The sequence below is a fragment of the Erpetoichthys calabaricus genome, chromosome 9, assembly GCF_900747795.2.
Source record: "Erpetoichthys calabaricus chromosome 9, fErpCal1.3, whole genome shotgun sequence".
Classification (NCBI taxonomy): Eukaryota; Metazoa; Chordata; class Cladistia; order Polypteriformes; family Polypteridae; genus Erpetoichthys; species Erpetoichthys calabaricus.
Genome location: NC_041402.2, coordinates 30,083,358 through 30,109,340, shown reverse-complemented (window position 1 = coordinate 30,109,340; position 25,983 = coordinate 30,083,358). Strand labels below are relative to the sequence as shown.

At 35.0% G+C, this 25,983-nt stretch overlaps 2 protein-coding genes across 5 annotated transcripts in view; both read left to right on the top strand.

Moving 5' to 3' along the window:
- The window catches only part of rbm18 (RNA binding motif protein 18), a 56,167-nt gene extending 36,789 nt beyond the window's left edge, over positions 1-19,378 (top strand). For all 3 annotated transcript variants that reach the window (XM_028809231.2, XM_028809230.2, XM_028809229.2), the window contains 4 exons: positions 99-225; positions 1,401-1,487; positions 16,813-16,898; positions 17,142-19,378. In XM_028809231.2, the coding sequence (XP_028665064.1) occupies positions 99-225; positions 1,401-1,487; positions 16,813-16,898; positions 17,142-17,301 (460 nt within the window). In that variant the 3' untranslated portion in view covers positions 17,302-19,378. The remainder of the gene's footprint in view (positions 1-98; positions 226-1,400; positions 1,488-16,812; positions 16,899-17,141) is intronic.
- Positions 19,379-24,291: 4,913 nt separating this feature from the next.
- The window catches only part of lhx6a (LIM homeobox 6a), a 49,398-nt gene continuing 47,706 nt past the window's right edge, over positions 24,292-25,983 (top strand). For both annotated transcript variants that reach the window (XR_007935817.1, XM_051931771.1), the window contains exon 1: positions 24,292-24,859. Coding sequence is in view for 1 of the 2 variants with exons in the window: in XM_051931771.1 (XP_051787731.1) it covers positions 24,782-24,859 (78 nt within the window). In the remaining variant the exon portion in view is untranslated. The remainder of the gene's footprint in view (positions 24,860-25,983) is intronic.

Sequence of the window (25,983 nt, the reverse complement as noted above, 5' to 3'; positions counted from 1 at the left end):
ACAATTGATTTGCTGGCAGCCATTTACATTCCATTGTAGTATATGTTCAAATATTACATTTAATTATTTTTTATATTTTTATTTTTTTATTTTCACAGGTTCAACTTAATTAAGCTTCTTGAAAAATTTGGCAAAGTCAAGCAGTTTGATTTCCTGTTTCATAAATCTGGTCCTCTAGAAGGGCAGCCTAGAGGTTACTGTTTTGTGAATTTTGAGACAAAAGAGGTAAATTCAGTTACTTACTTATTCAATCTTTTAATCGCAATGAATAAGATTTGGTCATTATTTTATAAGAGCCAAACCAAGTACTTGTAATAGTTTTAGATAAACTTTGGTTAATGGACAGGAAGATGGCATGGAAGTAAAATTAAAATCACTATTTGTGTTCATTAAAAACCAACACTTTAAGAAAAGTATCTTGGTGTGCTAGAGAGAAACTGCCAACATTCTCTTTAATAAAAAGCAATAGGATTCCTAGAATTGAGGGAATACAGCAATTTCGAGACATAAATGAAGAATTAATCACAAAATTAGATAGATACTATATTAAACATATTCAAACTTTTGAATATCTGGTGTTGAAACACTATCAATCCAAAGTCCCATGCAGTACTGTAACCATAGTTGAGCAAAACCTGACATATATATCCTACTTTCTAGCATACATGTAAACTTTCATTTTAGAATATGATGTCACTTTCTTTTTAGTAATATCTGTGTATACTTTCAGTCAGTAAACATCTTTCAGATCTCTTTCACTTTTGGCTGTTTGAGTTGACTTGCTTTATGTACTTTTATTTAATAAATGATTTATTTGTTGTTAATCATTGTACCCTGCTGACACTTGTCTACTGTCCCAGTTTTTGCTTTTGTGACCAAATTATCTGCTGCAAGACTTATGTAAGCAAATCTGTCAGCCTACATAAACAGCATTTTATTTTAATGTATTTCTTATATGTGTTACTTTTGTTCATTACCTATGTAGAAATATCATTTTCACTAAACACTATATATTACTTGATTTCTGGAACAAAAAAAGTTTCTGTTGAAAAATGCCATTTTTTATGTTTTATCTTTAAAAATGAAACATTTCAATATAGATGTAATAAGTGTGTAAAACTTCATATCCTTAGTATTTTCCATTGCATTGGTTTACAACAAGAAAGGTAATTTTACTTTAACTCTCTAAAATCTATATATACGTTTATTGTAATGAAACTCTTCAACATTGGTAGGTGCATGTTGACGGTGAAGGCTATGATAATATGTAAGGCTGCAGTGTATCAAAGAGTAATTTACTATCTACTGTCTAAATTAAAACAGTTTAATAACTTCCACTTTAAGGATATAATTTCAACATCAGAAAGACTATATTCTTTTTGTTTTATTTTATTTTCCAGGAAGCTGAACGTGCTATTCACTGTTTAAATGGAAAGCTGGCGCTCTCGAAGAAACTTGTGGTGCGATGGGCACATGCTCAAGTGAAAGTAACTATATCTTGGGAAATATTATTCAAATCAGTTTTCTTTTGCAATTAATTGCAATTATGTGTAATTTGCAAATCTGATAATCTTTTAAAAGATCTATTATGAACAAAACAAAATAATCACAATGTGATTAACTAGCACACTATTAGATTCCGACATACACTACTTTCTTGTGGTATTCCGAGCCCCAGTAGGAAAACATGGAAATTTTACTGTGTGAGGTAGAGGTAGAGGAAGGCATGATAGGATCCTTGTTGTCTATCCCAGCCCTCTGAAATATAACTCCCCTGCCTAGACTAATGAGGTAATGTGACTGGCAAATAGGCGTAATGAACACAGGATGTGGTAGGATGGTCTTCACCTTGTGTTTAAAAAGACAAGCTATTGCACACATTAATTATTGACTGGGCACCTATCGTTTAATAATAGGGAGATGACAAGTTTGTTTCTGATGGTTTCTCATTCATGCAGTTGTAAAAATACAGTAGCTGACGCACTGCATTTTGGTGCTTATGTCTTTGTTTCCTGTTTTGCATGGATTTACTTTTGTCTGATGACCACTTCCTAAAGTTACTGATATGTACTTGGGGAAAAATGAACTTAAAATGAGCCACAGCTCATTTTAAAATGAGGAATGAGCAACAGCTAGTCAGTTCTTCTGCAACAGAAAATGTTAGACTGTGCTAGAAGTGGTTTCTCCAATAGAAATGTCTCTTACCTGTTTAATAGTATCAAAACAAAATAGGCAAAACTAGCCACCGGGGGATATCAGATATAAATGTGAGGACACTTTATTGATTAAAAAACCTACATGCACAGGGTTTATGAACTTCAGAAAGTACAGAAAAATATTTTTTATGTAAGGTATAAAATACACAACTAACAAACTATGGCTCAGCAGCTTAAACTTAATCTTTTAGAACTTATTTTTTATGTAGCCAACTTCCAAATACTGTATTTTATGATTACTTTACACGTCAAGTATGATGGATGCCAGGTTTATACACCCCTTTGATCAAATGTCACAAATCCACTGAAAGTCAGAGTCACATAAGTTGTCTCTCATTGTTTTAATTGTCATTTCCCATATATACCCAAGTTAGCAGGTTGGCTCCCAAAATATTTTCCTCAGCTCTCTGCATTCTTACGCAACCTCTGGGGGTGAGATCCATTCCTTTTGCAGAATTCGATACTATCTCCAACCATTGCTGTATCTGGTGTACCTCATTATGCAGGTATTTGCTTTTCTCTCCACATGCCCAAACTATCTTGGTGTATTTCTGCTTAGTATAACACTTCTCTCCTCCACATCAGTCGTTTCTCTTAACTCAGCATTAATCATCCTAGCACTCTGTGACATTCACTTGATTATTCACATATTCCATCTTCATTGACCATATCTTAATCCCATAGAGCGTATTACTCCTCACACAGCCTTTATAAACTTTTCCCTTCAAAGCCAGTTAGCTTCTTTTAGAGATCAAACTGGTAGATGGCTTCTGTAATTTCTTCCATGCACCTCTCACCCTCCCTGTTACTGCTGTGCCTGCACCTCTGTCTGCACTTAATGGTCACCAATGTAGCAGAATTTACTTATTTTCTCCAAAACAACTACGTTGCTTACTGTATGTCTAAATTTATGCTTATGACATCAGCATTCTGCAGCACACACAGTTTTTACAAACAAAAGCTGTACTCAACTGCCTACAGACTACCTTTCATTCAATCCTCTACCACATAAGTTGCACAGCCATGTACCCACTTCTTTCTTACACGACTCCTTTCCTTTTGCATTCAACTATCACCTTAGTTTTTTTCTGCATTTGTCTTGAGGCCTTTTACTTCCATACCAGCATTGCATTTCAGTAACTTGTCCTTCACTTTTGTTTTACTTTTTTGCCATCAGTGTAGGGTGGGTGGTTTGGTGGCAAGGGAAACAAAGGAGATGGAATGAGTCGGAGGTGTGAAGGAGAGTATAAGGATTACAATGGAGAATATTGGGAGTATGACAGAAAAATTGAGTGAAATGGGGGAAGTGTTGAACAGAATTAGAGTGGATGTATGCTGCCAACAGAAGATGTTTAGGTTAATAATGGAAGGTGCAAATTTTATGGTAGGGGAGCACTGGTGGCAATGCTGGCTATGTGTATATGTGTATAAGGGAAATGGTTAGAGAGAGTGATAGATGTGATAAAGCTATGTAAGTGTGTTAGAACAGTTTTAATGAGAATGGTCCATTTAGCCCAACAAGCTTGCCAATCCTATTCACCTACTTTCTACAGAATAACAAGTAAAGTTTTAAAGGACTCTAAAATAACAGTGTCTACCACACTACTACACCAATTTATTCAATGTATCTGTCATACTTTGTCCGAAGTAAAACTTTCTAACCTTAGTAAAAAATGTACACTTAAAAGTTTCAATCTGTGCCTCTGTGTTCTTAAATAACTTATTTTAAAGTAACAGACAGGAAACCCCTCTTCTAATTCCCTTCCCCTTCATAATTTTAAACACCTGTTAATCTGCAAGTTAGTCAATACAAAAAATTTTGAGAGGTATCTTAAATTATGGAAACAATAAGTACAAACCTGTAAACTGGTGCATTTGAAGTAGGGAAGTGATGTTTATTTTTTCTACAGGTTAAAACATGGTTTGTAGCCAGTTAAATGTTTAACACATCAATACAGGAGTCTTCAGTTAATTTTACTTGGAGATCACTTTTATTCTGTGATATTCATTCAAAGGCAACACTGTGTAGCACTATAGGGTCTCCGTTGCTTCCTGACTTTTTAAACACTTGCTGCAAAGTTTGCTGCAGTAGCGCTTTACTTTTTTTTATTATGTGTGATTTTAAAGTTACATTTCATTACATTTACAATATAATAACATACAATGTAACTTTTCAGTGCTCAACTGCATAAACAGTGATGCTACTCCTCTGTGTACTCATATACTCCATCTGTGCTTCAGAGCATGTACTGTATTTAATACATCAGGACTCATTTGCAGCACAACAAAAGCATATACTGTAGCAGCTTAATGGAAAAGCATGTTGACATATTAGTTTTTCTTGCAAAAGTTTCAAAGACATTGTAGATTATTTATACAAAAATGCAATATGCGCCGATTGCAGTTTGAGGTTCACTGATCACGGTGAAATGTTTCTTTTCTGTACATTTAAAAACTCTGCTATTTGCTGACCTGTTTCCTTATTTTCTATGTTAATATTATGCTACAGCTAAATTGTCACCTTCATTCTTATGCTGTGACGCTTTTATCACTACATTATGTGGTTAACTAGTTATTTGTGATGCCAGCTTTTGCTGCTATTTATCTGTTCTTTGCTGTGAGCTGGTTATTTGGTTATAGTTGTTCCTTTGTCCAGTGCTAATTTATACCTGATATTCAGCTCTTCTCTTAAAGAAGATATCTTAAACCCTGAACCCTTTAAATGTCCCTCTGTTTTTATCAAATGCAATCCTTCACAAATCCTTCATGTCTCTGTCAAAAATGTTCAACCAGTTACTATACTTTGGATATTACTCTTATATAAAGCAAGCATAATAAGTTTTAAACACCTTTTTTTTGCTTCTGTCAGATGTTCACCTGTTGTATACATCTCTCCTGAGAGTTGTTTAGGGCGAGGGCCAAGGTAATTCTGCCATGCTTATATACTGGAGGTATATAACTATTCAGATGTCCTCTGAGCACTGTGAATTTTTTTAGGAGAACCTGGAGACCACTGCTTGGCCAAGACAATTTCCTGATAAGATCACAGTGAAAAAAATGTGTTAAAAAAGAGTGAGTAAGAATCGATTAAGTATGGCATGGTGGTACAGTAATTAGTGCCACTGCAGTTATTTCCTAGGGTCTGGGTTTCAAGCATGGTCTGGACACTGTTTATGTGAATATTTTCCCACTCCAGAATTATGTTGTACTGTAAATAAACAGATTTGGTCTCACTACAAATTAAATTTAAAAAACTCTTGAAAAAGCAATGGAGAATGGGGATTGTATATACATGGCAAACATACAGGTGAGGTTGACTGGTAACTGGAATGTGGCCCTATAGAATTAAATGTTAGTGTGTGCTTCAAAGTCTTCTCCTCTGAACTAGCATGCCAAGCAGGGTTCCTACTTGTTGATATTGTCACTGGCATCCCCAAAGCCCTATAAAGGACCTGGTTTGATCTTACAGCACCCTAATTGTAATGCAATCTGAAAAAAATACGAGTGACATTTTGATAGGGGCAAGTAGAGGTGTGCATTGGGACTAGGATTCTACGTGATACCACATACAATGTGTGGGCACAGGGCCTTTCATTCTTATGTTGGAGGGAAAAGGATCTCTGAACTGGGGTGACTAATGGCTGTTAATAAAACCCGGTAAAAATTCTTGTTGCTCTGTAGAAGAACACAACTTCTGTCTCGTTTACGTAATAAACATGAAAAACAATTGTAATGCCATTATTATTTTCAAAATGTCATTCCCAAGTGCCTGTGGAAGTCAGACATTTGGATGAAGTTTTCACTGCTTGTTTGAGCTGAACGGTAATGGGTGCAAAACAGGTACCATAGTGTCATATCTGTTTAAGTACCCCTCAGTAAAACCACATGATAGAAAAATATGTTGAACTTGTGTGTCAAGATTTTCAGCCGTATGACTTAGTAGCTGGTAAAGACTTTATGCATCTTGGTCAGTACTTCTTTGACATAGTTGTGAAGTACAGCAGATTCAATATAGTCAGCATATTGCCATATTAAAAAACAGTGCCTAAGCACATGGAGCAAAAACTCTGCAGGAGCAGTCAGTATCTGAAGGAATGGTCTGAAGTGGTACTGTCTGCAAGCAACATTGGATTTCTACAGCTGAAGAGACTAGCACACCTAATAAATAAATATAATAGTTTTTTAATGAAAGTGACAAGAACTGTTTAGATGTTTAGATAAGGTGTTTCTGAAACAATGACCAAAACATTCAGAAAATTAAACATGGATTTGAAAAAATGGTATGCATTGACAGGAAGCAAAATGCAATGATTTCTAAATGGAGTTACTTAGGTATTCCACAATTTTCAAATCATGGGAGATTAGAAAATATGGCAGTAATATTTAAATGTTAAGTAAAAAAATATTAATAACAGTGTTCAAATTTATATTGTAACTGAGATTGCTTCACCATTGTCTGACAGACATCGCTCCTCTCCTTGAATTATATCCTAGTCCTTCTTCTGAGGTGATCTCTGTAGCTGCGGTTGGTAAGGCCACCTTTAAATCATAAAAAGCATGCAGGTTGAACACAGTTTAAAAGAAAATACCATGCTGTCCATGAGATATTCATTTTATATAATTTTTTACACCTCACATTTATTTTGAACAAGTTGTGTAGGTTTCCCAAGCTGTACTGCCCTCTAGTCAAAGCTCCTTGCTCTTTGTATTTGATGGGATGAGAAAATAAAACTGAACGTTTTCACTGTGTCATGAGTATGTATGAGGTAGAATCAAGTTATCAGCAGCTGTAAATTGTCAGTTTATGTCAATGTTTTTTGCTTTCAGTATTTTAATATAGTTAATTGTTGTAGACTAGAACTACATTTACTGTACATTTACATTTAGCCAGCAGATGCTTTTATCCAAAGCAACTTACAAAAGAGGTCAACATAATCAAATAAATATCAGTCTGGGGGACTGTTTTGGGACAGGATGATATACATTTTCCTTATTTTGTATTAATTTCAAATATTTCAGAGACTAGTTCTTTTTCTGTTTTTACTTCCTAGGCAGATATGATCTTCTGTTAACTGGGTTGAAGCTAAGTTATGCTCTTTTTCCTTGGCGTATAATATGCCCTTATACTGTGTATGGACTATATGACTGTACATGTTAGAATTGTCATTTTGTTCATTATCAGATAAAACAATTGTGAGCATGTTTTGTACAGTTAAGTAATTATCTGGTATGTTTCTTTTTACATTTTAAGTTCAGAGAAAAGGTATATTTAAATGGCTCAATTGCTTAGTTTATTTTATCAAGAAACATACTTTCCCAATTATTTTTTGTGCTTGGCAGAAGGAAGGATTTAGTATGTTTAGAGGTCAGTCATTGTTTTGATGGTATTTATAATGCTGACATAAACCCTTTGTAGATTTACCACAAGGAAAACTGTCTAAAATAGAACCTGTGAGTTCTTGGTCAAAAAAAAAAAAGTTAAACAGCCATAGGCCATTTTAAAATCCTGTTGAAAAACAAGTTTGAACATTTGCCAGTGAAAACATTTCTAAAGGAAGCTGAATACACTGTGATGGTATTTTAGGAGGCCCTCTGTAATGGGGTAAGATCAGTGTCTATTGCACAGAAGGAAAAGGGGATTTTATGTTTTATTGACGGATAAAAAGATATGGTAAATTTAAAGAAATTGGATGTTAATCGGCTTAATGTGTGCATTTTAAAGTAGACATCAGAATTTTACTAAAGATATTTTCCTCTCACAGACACTAATTTAAGTATTGCTTTCAGTTTTTGTTAAAAATATTGTAAATAGCAGCTGGACATTCAAGATTTTTATAAGGATGCTTCTAGATTTTTTATTGTAATTTGTGAATTAAACTGATATCAAAATATAATACATTTTTATTGGAAACCCTTTAAATATTTGCTTACTTTAGATATACAGTTAAATGAAAATACATACTAATGTCAGTTACATATATACATACTTCTTTTTGCAGTCATTATATGTTTGATAATTATGCAAAAACATTGGCTTTACCAAAAGAAATCACTCAACATTAGTAATAAAATTAACATTTCGAACACTTCACTGTTAAATTATATGAAGCTGGACATTGTTACATCTCTTTTGCAAATAGTGAATGGCAATAGCTACAGTATGAATAAAATTTGGGTAGTCAAGAAACATTCTGATGTCAGTCAGCAACCTATGATAACATTACATATCAAGTCCACTTAATCCAGTTCAATTATGAAACAGGCCTGGGAAGGGTGCCAATCCTTTGCAGAGCACACTCCTACAGTAACACTGACACAGGGGCCACTTTGGAATACCAGTTAAACTAACCTGCCCATATTTGGGGTTGTGCGAGCTAGAACCTTACAAACGCCACACAGACAATGACAAAGGCATAACATTTGAAGCCAGGATCTTCGATTCACAAAGCAATGGCATTAACCACTGTGCTACCATACTGCCTGAAATGAGTCTGAAATGAAAATAAAATACTAAAAGCATAGTGATACCTCACATTCCCATATTCATATATTCAAACCTATCATTTTCTACACAAAATAGCAATATACCTAAACACATCCAGCAAAAAACGAAACTGTTTTTTTCCTGATGTATCCACACACCATAAAACCACCCCATAAAAGCAAGAGAGAAAAGTAACGAATCAGCTGTCCACAGCTGAAGCTTTTATTTTATTTAATAAGTGTGTGTATGAATGCAATTTATTGCTATCCCCATCTGTTTAGCAGGGGTCCTCAATCACGGTCCTAGATGGCCGCAATGGCTGCAGGTTTTTGCTCCAACCCAACTGCTTAATAAGAGGCCCTTATCGCTCAAGTAACACTTCTGCTTCACTTTAGTTGTCTCGCTCATTAAGATTTTTTAACTCTTATTGCTTATTTTAGTCTTAAACAGCTGTATTCTTGGTTTTTAATTGCTCCTAATTAGCAATAACATGCAAATGACAAATGAGACCAGCATTTCTCCATTTAGCTTGTTACCATTTACACCTGTGTTTATTTATCATGCACTATTGGGTTTAATTAAGTACTTGGAAGGAAAGTGAAGAGAAAAAAGTGAAGGACTGAGAATTACTCATCCATTTTAGCCTTCAAATCATTTGGATGATATCCTTAGAAAGGGGAAGAAAATCTAGGACATGAGAAGTACCTGACATAGCAGAGTTAAAACACTAACAAGCCATGAAATTAAATTATTGGCAAGAATTGCTTTCTAATTAAGCAATCGGGTTAGAACAAAAACCTGCAGCCACTGCGGCCCTCCAGGACTGTGATTGAGGATACCTGGTTTAAAGACAAACTGCAACAAGGCAAAGCTTTGCAAGGAGGTACCTTTTCTATTCACCAAGGAAATTTAAAGATGTTGTGTTGTGTTCTCTTTTAGGTGACAAGTGTTGAAAATAAATGGATTTTCCTCTTGAAACAGTGGAACTCTAAAATGCGGAGAGAAAAAAATAGGCAAATACAGTTTATAGTCTAGCTCACGTTTTATTTTTCCTGCCAAACACCAGACTTGAATGCTCTTCTATTTTAGCTGAGTTTTAGATTTTAAAAATTCAGAACAATAACAACAATATAAAGAAAATTAGTGAAACCTATACGGATTTATGCAATTTCATTGCACAGCCAGAAAGAACTACTTCATTTACCATAATCTTTAATTGAAAGAATACCCTATATTAAAGTTTTACTAGTTTGTTTTCCCCCTCCTCCACTTTATTATATCCTGTACTTACAGTGTATTTTTCACATTGTACCAAGGTAATCATACTGCCTCTCCTGAAGAACACCTCTCCATCTAGTCTGAATGACTACTGTCTTGTAGCTCTCACCTTAGTAGGTATGAAATGCTTTGAACGTCTGATTAAGGACACACTGGGCAAACAGATCCATAGCTGATGCCATTTCCCAGGTATCACATTATTTCCCATATGGACACTGTTAAAAAGACTGCTTGCATGTGAGGATGTTTTATTGACTTTAGCTCAGCCTTCGACACAAATGTCTCCACCAGACTAGCAACAAATTACAGAATCTGCATCTCAGCTACACCCTATGCACATGGATCCTGGAATTTTTATTTGCCAGACCCCAAGTAGTCAGGGCGAGAAAACACACTTCCAGCTCCATTACCCTGAACATTAGCACCCCCGAGTGGTGTGTTCTTATTTCCCTGCTGTATTCTCTATACATATATTATTATGTACAGCTCAAACACCATTGTAAAATTTTCTGATGACATGGCAATGGTAGGCATTATCATCATCAACAATGAGAAGCTCTAAGTAGAGAAAGTGGCTTTTTTGTCACTAATAATAATAATACATTTTTTATATAGCGCCTTTCCTTTTCTCTGGAAAACAGTTTGTCCATCAATGTTAGCAAAACAAAAGAATTCATAGTGGATTTCAGCAGGGAGATCAAAAAGTGAAGACCTTAGTACAACCTCTGTCCATCAACAGTACTGCAGTGGAGCGGGTTGAGCATTTCAAATACCTGAGAATCAACATGAGGAGTGACTTAACATGGTCCACACACACGCAGTCATTCTGGTGAGAAAGATAAGGCAGTACCTTTATCATTTCAGACAAATGAAGAAATTCAGACTGTCAGAAAGAGTCCTGAAGTTCTTCTACCATGTGGCCGTTGAAAGCATAATGGAAGGATGCATCATTACATGGTACAGAAATGGCTGATGAAAGGACCATACAGCGCTGCAGATGTTGTGTGTTTGCCTGAGCACATCATTGGGATATCACTAACATCCCTACAGGACATATGTACAAAAAAGTGCAATATCAAGTTAGCCAGGATCATGAATGACTCCCCTCCCGCTTTCTACAGCCAGTTTAAATGGTCAAGATCTGGCAGGTGCCTGCAATGCCACAAATCAAAAACAGAACAACTGAGAAAGAGCTTCACTTCCCAGGTGATAAAAATAACAAATGGTCATCTTGTCAGGCATTCCTCAAAATTGTAAAAATAGTCACTATTATTTAAATTTCATAATTTGTATTATTTAATAATAACTAACCATTATACATTTGTTTCTGTTATACAATTACAAATTTTTGAGCATTTTAAACTGCACCTTTAAATTTTTAATATTTATGTTTATTCTGCTGCATTTCACTGTGTGTATATGTGTCACCACAGACAAATCTGTTAAAAACTATAGCCCTACTCCCTATTAATGGATTCTTTTACACTTGCAAACTTTTATTCTGGCTTCATTATGGAATAATTTCAGGCATCTGTACACTTTTTATGTGAAAATGGTAAATTTACACTTTCCAACACCATGTGACACCTTTATGTGCTGCATCACAGACAGGGAATCTCTTGACATCACTGTCCCTTCTTGCCTGGTGCTGAACTGTGGTACTTTTATTTATCAAAAATAGGTTTGATATATAAAAATGTATTCTATATAAAGGCAGAGATTCTGGGCTTTGCAAGAATACAGAACATTTTCAGGGGCATTCAGGATGTTCTCTGTGATAGTGGCATATTTTGGTATGTTTCTGGCATCCCAACAAACACTTTATATATTGATTGATGTAATTAGGCAATCATTCAAATGGTTGTTTTCAGTTTACTGACAATTTTTGGCCAAGCAAGGTGGAATACTCCATTTCTGAGGTTTTCAGATGCAATTAAGACATTTGGAACCAAGCCTAAGACACTGCCAGTGTCCCTGTCAGTGCCATCTTTGCCTATATGTTTGTTCAAAGCAATTAACTGTTAACGATTTTCCATTTATTGCAAAAGAAAACTTTAATAACAGTAGGACACCTGAAAATGCCTTTGTCAGGTAAGGAAACGCAAAGAGAATCTTCTTTCCCAGTGTAATTTCCTTGGCAGCAACTGCAGCCTAAGAGGCAAGTGATAAGTACTGTTGTTTGAATACAGGTTTATCTGTCTTTACTTATTTATGTTATTTTAATTTCTGTTCACAAAATATTTGTGAAGCTCTCTGCTTTAGTATCTGCCTGTTAAGTCCCCAAACTTTGTTGTGCCTTTTGGTAATTGAAAGATGACTGTGCAATATATTATCTAAAGCTCTTTACGTGTTCTAATTTAACAGTAAATAGGCAGCACAGGATTGCATTAACATTTTTCATTTGGAATTTCTTGTGTTTCTATTCTTTGCGTCTATATTGTTTTTATAATCAAAAATTTATTTCCAGTATAGTCTTTGCACACTATTTTCCCTATTACTGTATATTTTATAATAATGTCCGTACATCCAAATGTTTTTTTGTATAGTGCCTGACACAGATGGAAAGCTGAATTTATACAGAATCACAAGACACAAAGAACTTGATAACAGTTTACATCATCACTGTGCTATGATCTAACACAAAGATGCAAAGTACCCAAGTGCAAACAAGTAAAAACCAGGAGTTGATGTTATTGATGGGGTAGCAACAAAAATCAGTTCTACTCAGGCAAATATGGTACAGATTTAAAAAATATATATCCGTTTAAAAATGTTGGTTTTTTTCATTCAATTCCATGCATTCTGTGTGTTATCAATGTCTTTACACTAAAAATGTAAAACATTTTAAAGCTGATTAAAGTACTGTATATGTAAAATCAGAGGAATGTAAACTTTATAATATAGTGAAATATCACCACTTTAGTCAAAAAAAAGCTAGGTCGCACAAGGCAGATTTTTTTTTTATCTCAAGTTGGATTCAAAAATTAAAGAGAGAACTTTTTTCAGTCATCACTACCAAAAGCTCTTTGTTAAGTAACAGATAAAAAAATGACCATTTCGTGTTGAGTATTCCTTTAAGATTTGTAATGTAGACGTGCACTTTTGATGTGAACGCACATTTTCGTTTAATGAAAGTGCTCGTTTGACTTTTGACACCAAGTTCTACTTTTGTTTAGTTAGGGCTGGTGTGAAAACTGCATCCAGTGCAGGAAGACTGTGTTCATGGTGAATCATAAACATATCATAGAGTTCCTTTGTACAATACTATTTAAATTCTGGAGCTCTTAGGAGATATACTTTGGTGTGCATTGCATTTAGAAACATTTATTGACATGCTGATATAAAATATTTCATAGCCAAGCCTTTGTAGTATTGCTCAAGCTGCACAAAGCCTTTTATTTTTCTTTCATAATACTAATAAAGACCACACCTTACTTATCCCTTAAACACGATTTGGTTAGGTAGCATTAAAACAGCACAGGTAGTTCAGTTTATTTCCATATGAATCTAGCAGTAAAACTGTGCTCCAAATGTCAGATTTTCACTTGCTTTTTTACTGCATTATGCTGCCCAATTTTGTTTTTCCTTTGTACATCTACCAACTACATTTTCTCATTATGCTTTGAATATCTGGCACTTAGAAAAAACATAATAAAAATAACAGTAGACTATATAAGATGAGTGTGTCTGTTGTGATTTGCAACATTATAAATTAATAATTACTAAACAACCAGAATAATAATGTTTTCTTTAAAAACTATGATTATAAACTTGACATATGCTAAAGCTGCTGTCAAAGTCCAATTTGGAAGCTCTTACAAAATGACTGCACAACCCTACTTGATACAGCATATATGTCATACCTGTGGAAGGCAGAATGTTGCATGTAAATGAAATGTGATCTGTCTTGAGTTTCTGTATGTGCAAAGGCACACCATTTAACATCCTTTAAAAGTAGTGTTACAAAAATCTTACCTTGAGAATAGATTTTATTTCTCCAGGTGCAGCAAATTTTATACATGTTTTCAAGAATGAAGGTATATATATTGTCCACTTTATTATATCAGAGGTTAAAACTGGTTCGTTGAAGGTACATAACTGTCCTGGAATGACAATTTTGGTGTAGTTCCTGGAAAATCTGGAATCTACAAACCAAATCCAACATGGAACCAAAACTGCTTAAAATCCAGTTGAACCTATTGTTGATAGACAAGCTGCAGAGAATATCTGATGCATTCCAAAAGTATTCAGAACCTTTAAAGTTATGAAATAGTGTTGAATTATAAATCTAGCAGAAAGGTTTAAAGCAGAAATTTGTTATTTTTAGTAGATGTTTTAAAGTCAGAAACCAAAATACACTTCTTGCATTTAGACCTCTCACTTATTACTTGATTGGGTCAATTATTTACAATAATAGTTTGTCTACCAGCTTGAACCTTATGATTACATAATAAATAGAGAGATAAATAGATACTTTATTGACCAAAGGGAAATTTAAACAGGTATATTACAGAGCTCTAAAGTGTGACCAACATGATCTTGTGACATCACTCACAGGTGTTTCTGTGGAAAGTTGCTTCTACAAATCTTAAACAACATTTTATTGTTGTTTTCTTGATTATTAAGAATTTAAATAAAAATATGCTTTTATTGTTGAGAATGATGGACTAGTATTACCTTTCTGTATGCATTGGTAAACAGAAGGTAGGTAGGTAGGATCTTCATTTGTCTCATGAAGGAAATTTATCTTTTTACTGACGCTCAAGAAATATTATAACAAACAACTGCAACCACAACAACCCCTCTCAAACACACAAAACAATTTCAAAAAAAGATGAAAACTCCTAACTTTGTTAATGATAAAGATAGCAATGAGGCAATTATAAAGGCAAATTGTCACATGTATGAAGGAACCCCAGTAGTGTTTCATGACACAATTCTGCTGAATAATAGAGTAGTCTATGCTAATAGAATCTGTGTGCAAAAGTTTAAGGTGAACTATGTTGAAGCATATCCTGCTATATGGTTCTGTACACAATGAATTGATATTTATGCAGCCACCTAACTAGTGTCACCCTTTGACCTTTTTAATGTAGATAATATTTTTTTAAAGATCTCTAGGCATCTGACTTCTCCCAAGAATACCAATATGTTTTATTTCCTACAAACTAACTTTCCCTTTTTTCAGTTTTCACTTGTTACATTTTTTCAATTTCGACTCTTGCTATTGTAAGTTCAACTTACATATGTGATTCCTTGTATAACTTGTTTTAAAGCTGAACACACTTACACATGCATAAGAGTTATTATTGTGTGGAAGAAAAAGCGGAATTAAAAAAAGTTGTGCATCTGCATTACTCTTCAGCAGTGACCCAAACCAGATTTTAAGAGCTGAATTTTACTGGTAACACTTCCAGCTTGCTTTGACCATGCCTAAACCCATTTGATTAATATTTCATTGTACCCTGAAAATACACATTTGCTGGTGAAGAATAGTAGATATAGCATTGTGAAGCTTTTTGATATTTAACATCATGGCTTCCTCTTGTGCAATTTACTTAGATTTCCACCACCAGAAAGTCAGACTGTTGTTTTCTTTATGTATGTTCCTTGTAAATAAATGCTTCTTTATAAAGCTGAACTTTATATGTGTGTTTTATTAGTGTATTAAGAAGGATTAATGATAATAGTATTGTGGTTTATTCATATTTTTGAGGTTTATTGAGGTAACAAATCAACAGATTTGTATTTAAAGTAAAGAAGTACATATTTTAACTGGGAAGGCTGAGACTTATTTTAAATCAATTTCATTATAAAGTTCATGTATGTATTTTTCAAAAGGTAGACTGTATTGCAAATCAAGGAGTAGTGTTGTGCCCCAGAATATTTCTTGATTGTTAAAACTTCCATAACTCCCAGTAGGATACTGAAATATATCAAGTAATTTATCTATAAATTAAATAAACTGTGTACTGTGATTTCCTGTTTAACTAGATGTTTCTGCTAGATTACTTTCTGGTGTGTGTACCCTGCAATAGACAAACAGTATATCTGGGGATGCTTCCTGTCTTGCACACAATTCTGCTATGATAGGCTCTGGCTGCCGGTGACTCTGCAATCTAATAAAGAGGTGTAAGAAAATGCATTCATGAATATCACTGTATGTGACGTGACATAACCCATATATTTGAATCAAATCTTGTGTGAGTTAGAACACAAATGTTTTTAAAAAATTACTAGGAATACCACACACATGATGGTGAATGTATTCTGAACTAAAGTAAGAATTTGTGTATTTATTTATTGGTTTAATTTTTTTTTCAGTCTATTTGTGTATTTTTGGTTGACACAATTCACATTATAAGTTTTATGACTGAACTTTAATTTAAACTTAAATTGTATACTTAAGTTTTTTTACATACATTTTTGTCAATGGGAAGAAAATATAACATTTTCAAATACAGTAATGATTGAATGAAATATGTATTTACTTTTGGATTTCTGTGATATTTATCAAGAAATAAACAGTAACTAAAACATTTTTTCTTTTTAGTAAGTTTAAGTATTTAATGTTATAAGTATTTCCTGTTAGACCTGTTTAATAAAATTATATGATGTTCGATAAAATATTTCCATGCCAAGAAAAATATGATACCACATGGCAAAAGTATTTGACTCCCATAACAAGGCTTGCAGTTAGTGTGGAGTTATGTGTAAAATATTTAGCCCCAAGGTGAAAAATTATTGACCAAATAATAAACAGATATGATATATATAACATTATATATAATTTTATTGTAAAACATTTACAGATCCTTATGTTTTTCCCCACAGCGGTTTGATCAGTATAAAAATGATAAAATTCTTCCAATCAGCCTTGAGCCTTCATCTAGTACGGAGATCTCCCAGACAACACTGAGGTAAAATATTTTGCATCCCAAAAATGTAGACATTTATTTTTCACCGTGACACTACACTTTGCATGATAGTATTAGAACAGCATGACACCCTGGTGAAATTAGCAGCTGTTTAAGTTAGTGTGGAGTTGGAACTGAGGTTATGGACTTGTAAAGTGGTTTGTATGTATTAAATCAGAAAAGTGTTCCTAAGGTTAAATGTCAGCCTACTTCTAATGTTTATTGTTCATTTTTGTCTTTTTACAGTGTTAATGCGAAAATAAAAGCCATCGAGGCCAAGCTAAAAATGATGGCAGACAACCCTGATGCTGACTATACAGGACCCTCTGCTTATTCATACAATAAACCCACAGATAAAAAGCGAAGCACTCCTTACAGCCGACAGTCCCGCAAAACTAAACGATGATGGTGACAGAAAGACATTTTACATTTAGGAGTGTTTTCTGTTATTTAGGCTGCTGTTACCCTTTTAACCAAATTAGCTTGAAAGATGAGTGGTGAGAAACTAATCAAGTAATGCCTTACTTTCCAGTGTGGAATATTATCTAATTCCAGATAAATTATGTTGTGGTAAAATCCTTTTTTTTCTTTCCAGTAGATCTTCATTCTTTAAAATATTCAGTAGGAGCTAGGACAAAGGTGTCTGCTGGTACTGACACAGAATAGTAAAAATCTATTTTTATCTTAGCCAACTGTTTATGAAGTTTTGATCATATGTAAAAATTGGGTTTTCTATGAAATTTTGTATTCAGGTTTTTTTAAATTTTGTTTTGCCTTTAATGATAGTAAAGTTACATTGTAATTATTCACACAAGATGTAATTTTCTCAAGTACACGTTTTGTCTTCATTATAACATTTTATATAATGTATGTAATATTTAAAAGTCTGTTATTTTACCTAAATACTTAAGTATCAATTTCTAGTCAGTGCCATATGGTCATACAGTGAGGTTATGATTATTATTTTGTCATGTTATTTATTTGTTGCCTCCTTCTGTTAGACACCTAAAAGAGCTACAGACAAGGTATTAACAGTTTTCTGCCACTGTTGTATGAAATGTGTGTCATATTTGTTAATGTTTAGTATTATATGTCTAAATACATCTCCAACTTTTGTAGAACTTTGACACCTATAGTCTGAGTGACATGAGCTACGTTTAAATCACAAAGAAAACAGTTTTTCCAAAAAACCCATACACCACATAATTTTGTTATCTAACACTTTAATACACATCTACAACCAATTGCCACATAATTCCTCAGCCTGAGTATTAGATGATTAAAGTAAGATTTTTTTCTAGAGAGTCCTTTACACTGGGCTTCACTACTTAATTTATGCAACTTACAGACATTTCAAATTACTTTGAAGTTGCAAAACTTCTAATGCATTTTTTCCATTTTCTTTAACTGCATTTGAGACAATTTAACTTAAAATATAATTTAATCAGTTTCTGAAATGACCTTCTTTTTGTTGGTAATAATTACCCATTAGCCTGTCAGAACGAATAAATATGAATGCAGGGGATATGTTACTATGGATCTTCTCATGTTACACTCCAGTGATTACTTTGGATAAAAGGTGAATCTCCTTAAGTATATACTTCTGTATTTTTCTATTTTGTAATAGGTTATTTGTGGTCACTGACTTGTATACTTTGCTGCAAAGGTCTGATTGCTAGACATATCAATACTACTAAATTAGGTGCTTATTTTAAGAGTTTAAATCCCTGGGTCAGTTGCCATTTCTTCAGCAAAAGAAAAAAAATATTCTAAAATGTTTTGAGAGATTTAAAGAAGAGGCAGTGACAGTTTCCTACATGTATTCTTGTTGGTTTAGCATTTTTTGTTTGAACAGTATTTTTCCGTTTCAGATAAAATTTAAATTTAACAGTTAGACCAGGAGTGTATTTTCCAGTAAGAAGATTTCAGTTTGTGGAACAGTTTTATGTGCTCATTCCAAGATTATGAATTGTCTCTAAAGCACTTGACTCCTGAAGGAGAACAGTTTGCTTAAAAGTAATGCAGCCATCACTGTCAAGGCAGTCTGGCATCCCTAACTTCAAAAACTGATGCTGCAGTGGCACTGACTAAGGATGACCATCAGACAATCAAGTCCCCTGCTGGTCCACCACATGCCTCGTTCTGCTATCCAGTGTAAGCATAACTGAATGTCACTTGTTTATGTCCCTGTACAAATTGTACTTCTTTACAGCCACTGCTTGCACAGGCTCTAGGATTTTTACAATTTAGTAAACATGTAAGTTGTCTTTATTTAGCATGTTGTTACATTTAATGTCTACCCTTGCAAAACGTTCTTTAGATACACTGAAAGATTTCTTTAATATAGTATTGTGGAAATAAATGCACTCTTTGTTAATGAAAAATAAACTATGGGATGCCTCTCATATGTCATGAATGTTAACACTATCTGTAGAATTACTAATATTTTAACTATGTTTTACTCCTAAACTAAGAAGTTTTTTTTAAATAAAATGGGAACATCAATAAGAAGCACAGAGTCAGTAAAATGTAGTGCTTGGCGTTGCAGTACCAAAGTGTTCCATTATCAAACATCTTTTTGTACAAATACGTCTGTCTCACTTGGGTCCGTGGAAGTGAAGTTGCAGATATGAGTCCAGACTTTCAGCACCAGCTAGTTTCCTCACTGTTGTCTTGAATTTAAATATCGAACAATGAATGCTATTGCAACATGCTATAAAATAACAGACTTGGAATTGAGTCCATTAACTTAGGACTTTGGTAAAAAGCGAGGACTTGAACTATGCTGCTGAAGTCGCGCTTACGTGCCTACGGAACTTTAGTTTCATGAAGATCAGGAATGCAGATTTTACCCATTACATATACATAAAGAATAGCATTTGAGTTAATTTCAAATACAAAGAGTATATAATAAACAAAGGTGCTATATTTCAATTACTAAAGTGAACTGTTTGCTTGAATTTATTGCATTTTGGAAACGAAGTTTTGAAAAGTCAATGTTAAAGGACACCTGTTGGCTAGAAAATTGTGCCTTAAAAAGTTCATGACTTAAGAATTAAATAAACATCCAGGATGCGTCCTTTGAAAATAAAATATCTTTAGTATAAGAAGCCTCTTTGATTGTAAACATCCCGTTTGGTAGGATAGGCTGGTGTTTAGAAAAGTCAAGTTCTTGTAAATGTCATGTCTTTGGAAAGAATTAAAAGCTAAACAATGGGTACGTGACAGGCAGTTCATGACAAAACGGTGCACATCCAATGATCCTTCATTCTGAGCCCTGCGTTCTCTACATGGAGGAAAACAGAATCAGGGATAACTACCGTACGTGGAATTTCAATTCACGCAAGCAAAGATTTCCCCGTTTGTTCCTTTGACACCTTAACTTTCTCTTGAAAAATAAAAGACAATTTTATACGCATCAGCTTCCAGTCATGTCAGAGCGTGGGACGAAGAAAAAGCAAACTTGCAGACTAGAGGTCGACATGATGATTTTACAGTAATTCGTTATTCAAACAGATTGTTCAAAAAGCAAAATCAAGTATTTCTGACTTTTTATTTAAAGGAAGAAAACGTTTGACTTTTGCGTGGAGCACATTTCTGCTCTGCGATCGGCGGGCGCCCTGTCCAAGCTGGAGGACTTCGAAGAATAATGAAAGAAAATTTTTAAAAAAAGTTATTACAGCTTTATCTGATTCAATTAATTAAATCAAGCACGTGTGCGATTAGATCAGCCAGTTGGCTCTCATAAAACAAGAAAATTCACCTGCGCTTCTTGCGCAACCTAACTGCTAATGCCAGTCCAGACAGCAGGTCTGAGGAAAAGCCCCCTCCTTTAAAGTCCCACTGCACCCCCAGTCGATATGTCACAAACAAGTTGAAACACGACAACTGCTACATAGAGAGAGAGACGCATAGTCATGTAGTCTTTAGCCCACCAACTGATAAGGACATTTCGGGTATAAGAAAAATATTGTTCAGTGTTGAAATTAGCGCTTGTAAGTGTCTGTACGTCTGTGTGGTCGTTGTTTCCATATTTAACGATGGGGACTCTACATGATACATTAAAAACAATCACGGGCAGACTACTTTAACTTTTGATGCTTAAAATGTATAATGACATATTAAACCGGTTGGGTCTTTGTCATTCGGTAAAATAATTTCACCGGGGGTCCGTGACCTATCATGCAAGTTTGTGATTGCAATAAGCGCGCTCCTAAAAATAATACTTTTTAATGGCACTTTACTGAGTTTTCCAGTTTCTCAATGAGCTATATTACTTGACAACCATTTCATTCCAAGAAGAGTCCTTTGCATATTAAATTTGCTGTTTGGGCTTTTAAAAGGTTCCTAATATGTGGTCAAAACAGAAATATTTAATGTATCACAGGCAACTGACAGCATACAACAAATAAAAAAAACGTGGTCTGTGCCTGAGTTATTGCATGCACCAAGAGGAACACAATGGTATTTAAGAAATCTGTTATTATCATGGTTATTTATGGATACTTGTCTTAACAAATAAGAAAACCTTCATGTGGATAGTTCTACAGGGAACCAAAAATGACTTCCCTCGCGCATCACTCTGCAGAGTCACTTTGTATTTAAGAGTGTAGATACAGTAAAACTTGGATGGAAATATCAGTTTCATTCGGGGATTATTGACGTCAAAATGCAAACGAATTACTGTGGATTAGTGTGTGTATTGAAATATAAATTAACTTTTAAAAGAAAACTGAACAAGGTAGCGTTTACCAAAATAGTGTTAAGACAGTGCAGCGTGAGGTTAATGAGTCATAATGGATACATGTGAATGCATTTGTCTAGAAAACAAATTCAATAGCTCCAAGGGCTGTTATATTATACGCACAGGCACATTTTAAATATCTATATCAAGAGAGAGAGACCGTGTCAATGCTGACATAACATTTGGAGTTATCTTACCCTTAACCCGCTCACTAAAATCCATACATACAACGCAAGGTAGGAAACAACAGCAGTCCAGCGCACACTCGCATTCACACAGATGCAGGTCTAACTTGCCAATGAACCTAACTTGAACCTCTCTGAGGAAACACTAAGAAAATTACACGTTTATATTTTTTACACACACACACACACACTATATATATATATATATATATATATATATATATATATATATATATATATATATATATATATATATATATATATACACACACACACACACACACACACACACACACACACACACAGTGACCCCTGAACTAAGACCGTGCGATATTGTTTTGTGGGGCATCGTTGACGACACAAATCTTCATGAAGTTAAGTGACGTATTGACGCGGCTGTGGAAACAGAAAGAAGGACGGCGACTTGAAGAAACAAAACTACTGACCGACCATGGGCCTGTGACACCACTAAGGAAGGACAAGTGTAAAGCCAAAACTTGGTGTAAAGCACATGTGAACGTTCAGAATTAAACTCAATTCTAAAAAGGGATTATAATTGGGAACTATACAAGTGAAACGTTGTGTCTAACATTTTTCAGCGTGGAAATAACCTTAATCCTTTATATAAACGTACGTACACTTACACATTTTTCGTGTAGCTGGTCTATTTTAAATTAATCTTTTAAAATATAAGCGTAACCTAAATATAAATGGCACACTTTATGAATATTACAACTTACAATTAAAGTATCTATGAAATTATACGTTTACAACTATTTTACTTTGACGTCTTTATATACCCACACAAACGAATATACACGTTTAGACATATAAAAAACACATAGCTGTTTATTCTAAAGGACTACAATTAATTATTAAGACATTCATATTACATATTCACAACTATTATTACTTGCCATAAAATAAACTGGCAACACAATTGTGTTGTGGAAAAATGACGACTGAGTGGAATGAAGAAAGTCATTGATAAAAGTTGAAGTATCAAAAGTGCTCTGTCTAGCCTGCGGCAGCCTGGCGCCCAGTCCAGGGTTCCTTCAGTCTTGCACGATCCATGCGTTTTGCCCCCAGAGGTCTTGTTTTAGACTAAAATAAAAACGAATGCGCTGATAAAATGCTAAAGACATTGAAAGGCTAAATGCAGCCAGTGTGGTATATTCATTAAATCTTTGGATTTCAGGTACTCAGGTTGTGGGTTCCAGCTACTTACATTGTGTGACCATGAGCAAGTCACTTTAGTTGCCTGTACACCAATTAAAACAAAAACAAACCTAACAAGTTGTATTTCAAATGTAGTAAGTCGCCTTGGGTAAAGGCATCACCTGAAATAATAAGCAATAAAAAACAACAGATTAAAAGTTGATGTTCGTTCATTTTTGGCCTTATATAGTAGTGTATTTAGATTTCGTCTTAGAAAAAAGTATTGTGTGGGAGACGATACGTCAAGTCGTCCCATTCGGCAGTGACGGGAGAGTTGCACATTGTTTTTTACTCTCATTGTTTTTCCTAAAGCCGTGTGATGAAGACGCTCTTGTTTAAGCCAATGACACTTACTATGAAGACTTGACAACTGCTGCACCGCTCTGTCAGCTTCCAGCTTAAGTAGTCTTCATGGATCATTAGGGTATATATATATATATATATATATATATATATATATATATATATATATATATATATATATCTGACCTTATGCGAGTGTCCTGCTGACTAACTCTCCATATTCTGAATTAAACCTGTGGGTCATTTGTGCACACGTTTCGTTTCGTTTAGCGTTCAGTGTGCCTAGACGTGCTGCATCTTAATCCAGGGCAGCTTCCCACTTCGGTCTGCTCTGCTGCTGCTGTCTGGTCATGGCGGGGCTCCCATTATTTCCGAAATAAAACTGACATCAAGGTATTTTATTTAGCAAGGGACTCACAAAAGTCTTAAAATTAATTTCTTTCGTAAACCACCTCTTTGCTACTTCCTCAATTTAAAATAACCCATAAAGTCGTAGACATTTCGATTTTACTTCATTCAAACCTTCGGCAGTTCCCTGTCGCAGTTTGCGAGGCAGTGTGCGCTTTCTTCATTAGAAATAACGGTAAAGCCAAACCAAGACACGCTGTAGGGTCGTTACGGCGTTTTAACCACACCGAGTGTAGATTACAGAACAGTAGGAAGTCAGGATGGAAAATCTGTTAACTCTGCATTGATTCTGAGGCTCCCAGATACGGCAACGAAAAGTTCCTAATCAGCGGTGCTGTTAAATAGTTTGAATAACCCCCTGCTTCGGGCCAGCTGACCCACAGAGGGTGCCTGGTTCGTCTCCAGGTATCCCATGGAGATCCGTGTTGTCCAGTACAAGCCACATAATCCCTCCTCACCCCCCCCCCCCCCCCTCACTTTTCTACCATCCACTTGGAGTGAAACCCGAACTTTGTCCCGCAGCATCAAGGGGGTGGCGATCGCACTATAAGCCACTGATGTGGGTGCACTTACTTCCCTGGAGCGGGGCAGACCTGCCCTTCCAGCCTCCTAACTTCATTTCAGTGACTTCCTGCCTCGCAGCTAACCTCATCCCGACAGGAAAACTGGAAGGAAGAATTTCACAAACTCCTCCAAACAAGTTACTTGAAGTGACACCCCCACCCCCTTCTCAACTTTGCTGTCAGCTCCAAGTCCCGCGGGTTACGCCGCTGTGTTGTTTGGTAAAAACCGAAAGTGCAGAAAAGCCTATTCTTTATCTTCGAACCGAAAAAAAGATCAGTGTGCCCATTTGGGTGAGCGTCACGTTCCCGTGGATCCAGATTTAGGAGTACTAGCATCTTCCAGCTTTAATATTTTTCGTGATTTAAAACAGTCACACGACCGGGATTTATGCATTGCTTTTGGATACATTTTGGAATAAATCTGTGGACCGACTCCGAACTCGTGATTTTAAGGATTACTTTTTCATGTATTGGAAAAATGAAAATCTGTCCCCTCTACCTGAGGGAAGTAAGCTTTTGTCAGACGGGATTCCAGCGAAACAGGTAAAGATGAAGATACTTCTTTTAGTGTCTGTGTCGGGGGGATGGGGTGGGGGGTATTCAGGGATCGGATATTAAACTGAAGGCAAATCTTCGCTGCTGTTTGTTTTAGATATTAAATATTATAAACTTAAGTTAACTCTCTGAACCCCGGATTTTTATGTAATATTAGGTTTTGAGACAATGGACACCACTGTCCGGAATTTCAGGGGAAGACAATCCGATAGCAAACACCTAGATTAGTAATTATCAACTAATTGAGCAAGGCGTCTTCCTTCTTCGAGTTGAGGCGTGCGAAGGCACACTTTTTAAAATATAATATAATATATCCAGTAGATTCTTGCATTTTGCCCGATACTGTTGGGGATAGGCTGACCGGCTCTACAGAACTCAGTATTCAGAAAAAGAAAGAATGAAGTCTTGACAATATTGATACTGTATTGAATGATTATATTGATATTATCGATGCTGAATTTTCCCTTGGAGATTAATAAAGTATATCTAACCTAATCTAATTATATATAAAGGTACCGTATATCCACTCCATACTGTACTGTATATCTATTATATTGCCCATTTCCTCTCTGCTAGATAAGATAGATAGATAGATAGATAGATAGATAGATAGATAGATAGATAGATAGATCACGTGTAGCTAACTAAATATGGACACGCCACTGTCTCTGGTGAGTGGAAATGTGCAATACCAGAAAGTGCTATTTACACACAAAAGGGGAAAGAACAAATTAAATTGTAGATTTTTTTGTTTAAGTGTTCCCATTCAAGTACAGTTTTGGAAAAGAAAATCTATCCAGGCTTATTTTATATGAAATCCGAAGTGCTAGTCTGACGCTGCTCCTGCTTCTTTAGCAAAGCGAATCAGACATTATGCAGATTTTGTTTATAAATGCAGATGAAAGGCAATAATCACAGGTTTGAAGTAAATAAGAACGAGTCGTTTTTGTCTTCTTGAATACTGTCTTAATAGCTGAAAAAGCGTTGCATTTTTATCTTAATGTGACGCTATAGATTTAGAAATCACTGGTCCTTTCAGTCCTAAAGATTAGCTGCGAGTTCTGGAAAAGTGATTTTATGAATAGTGTTATTTCCAATCCAGCCACTTCACA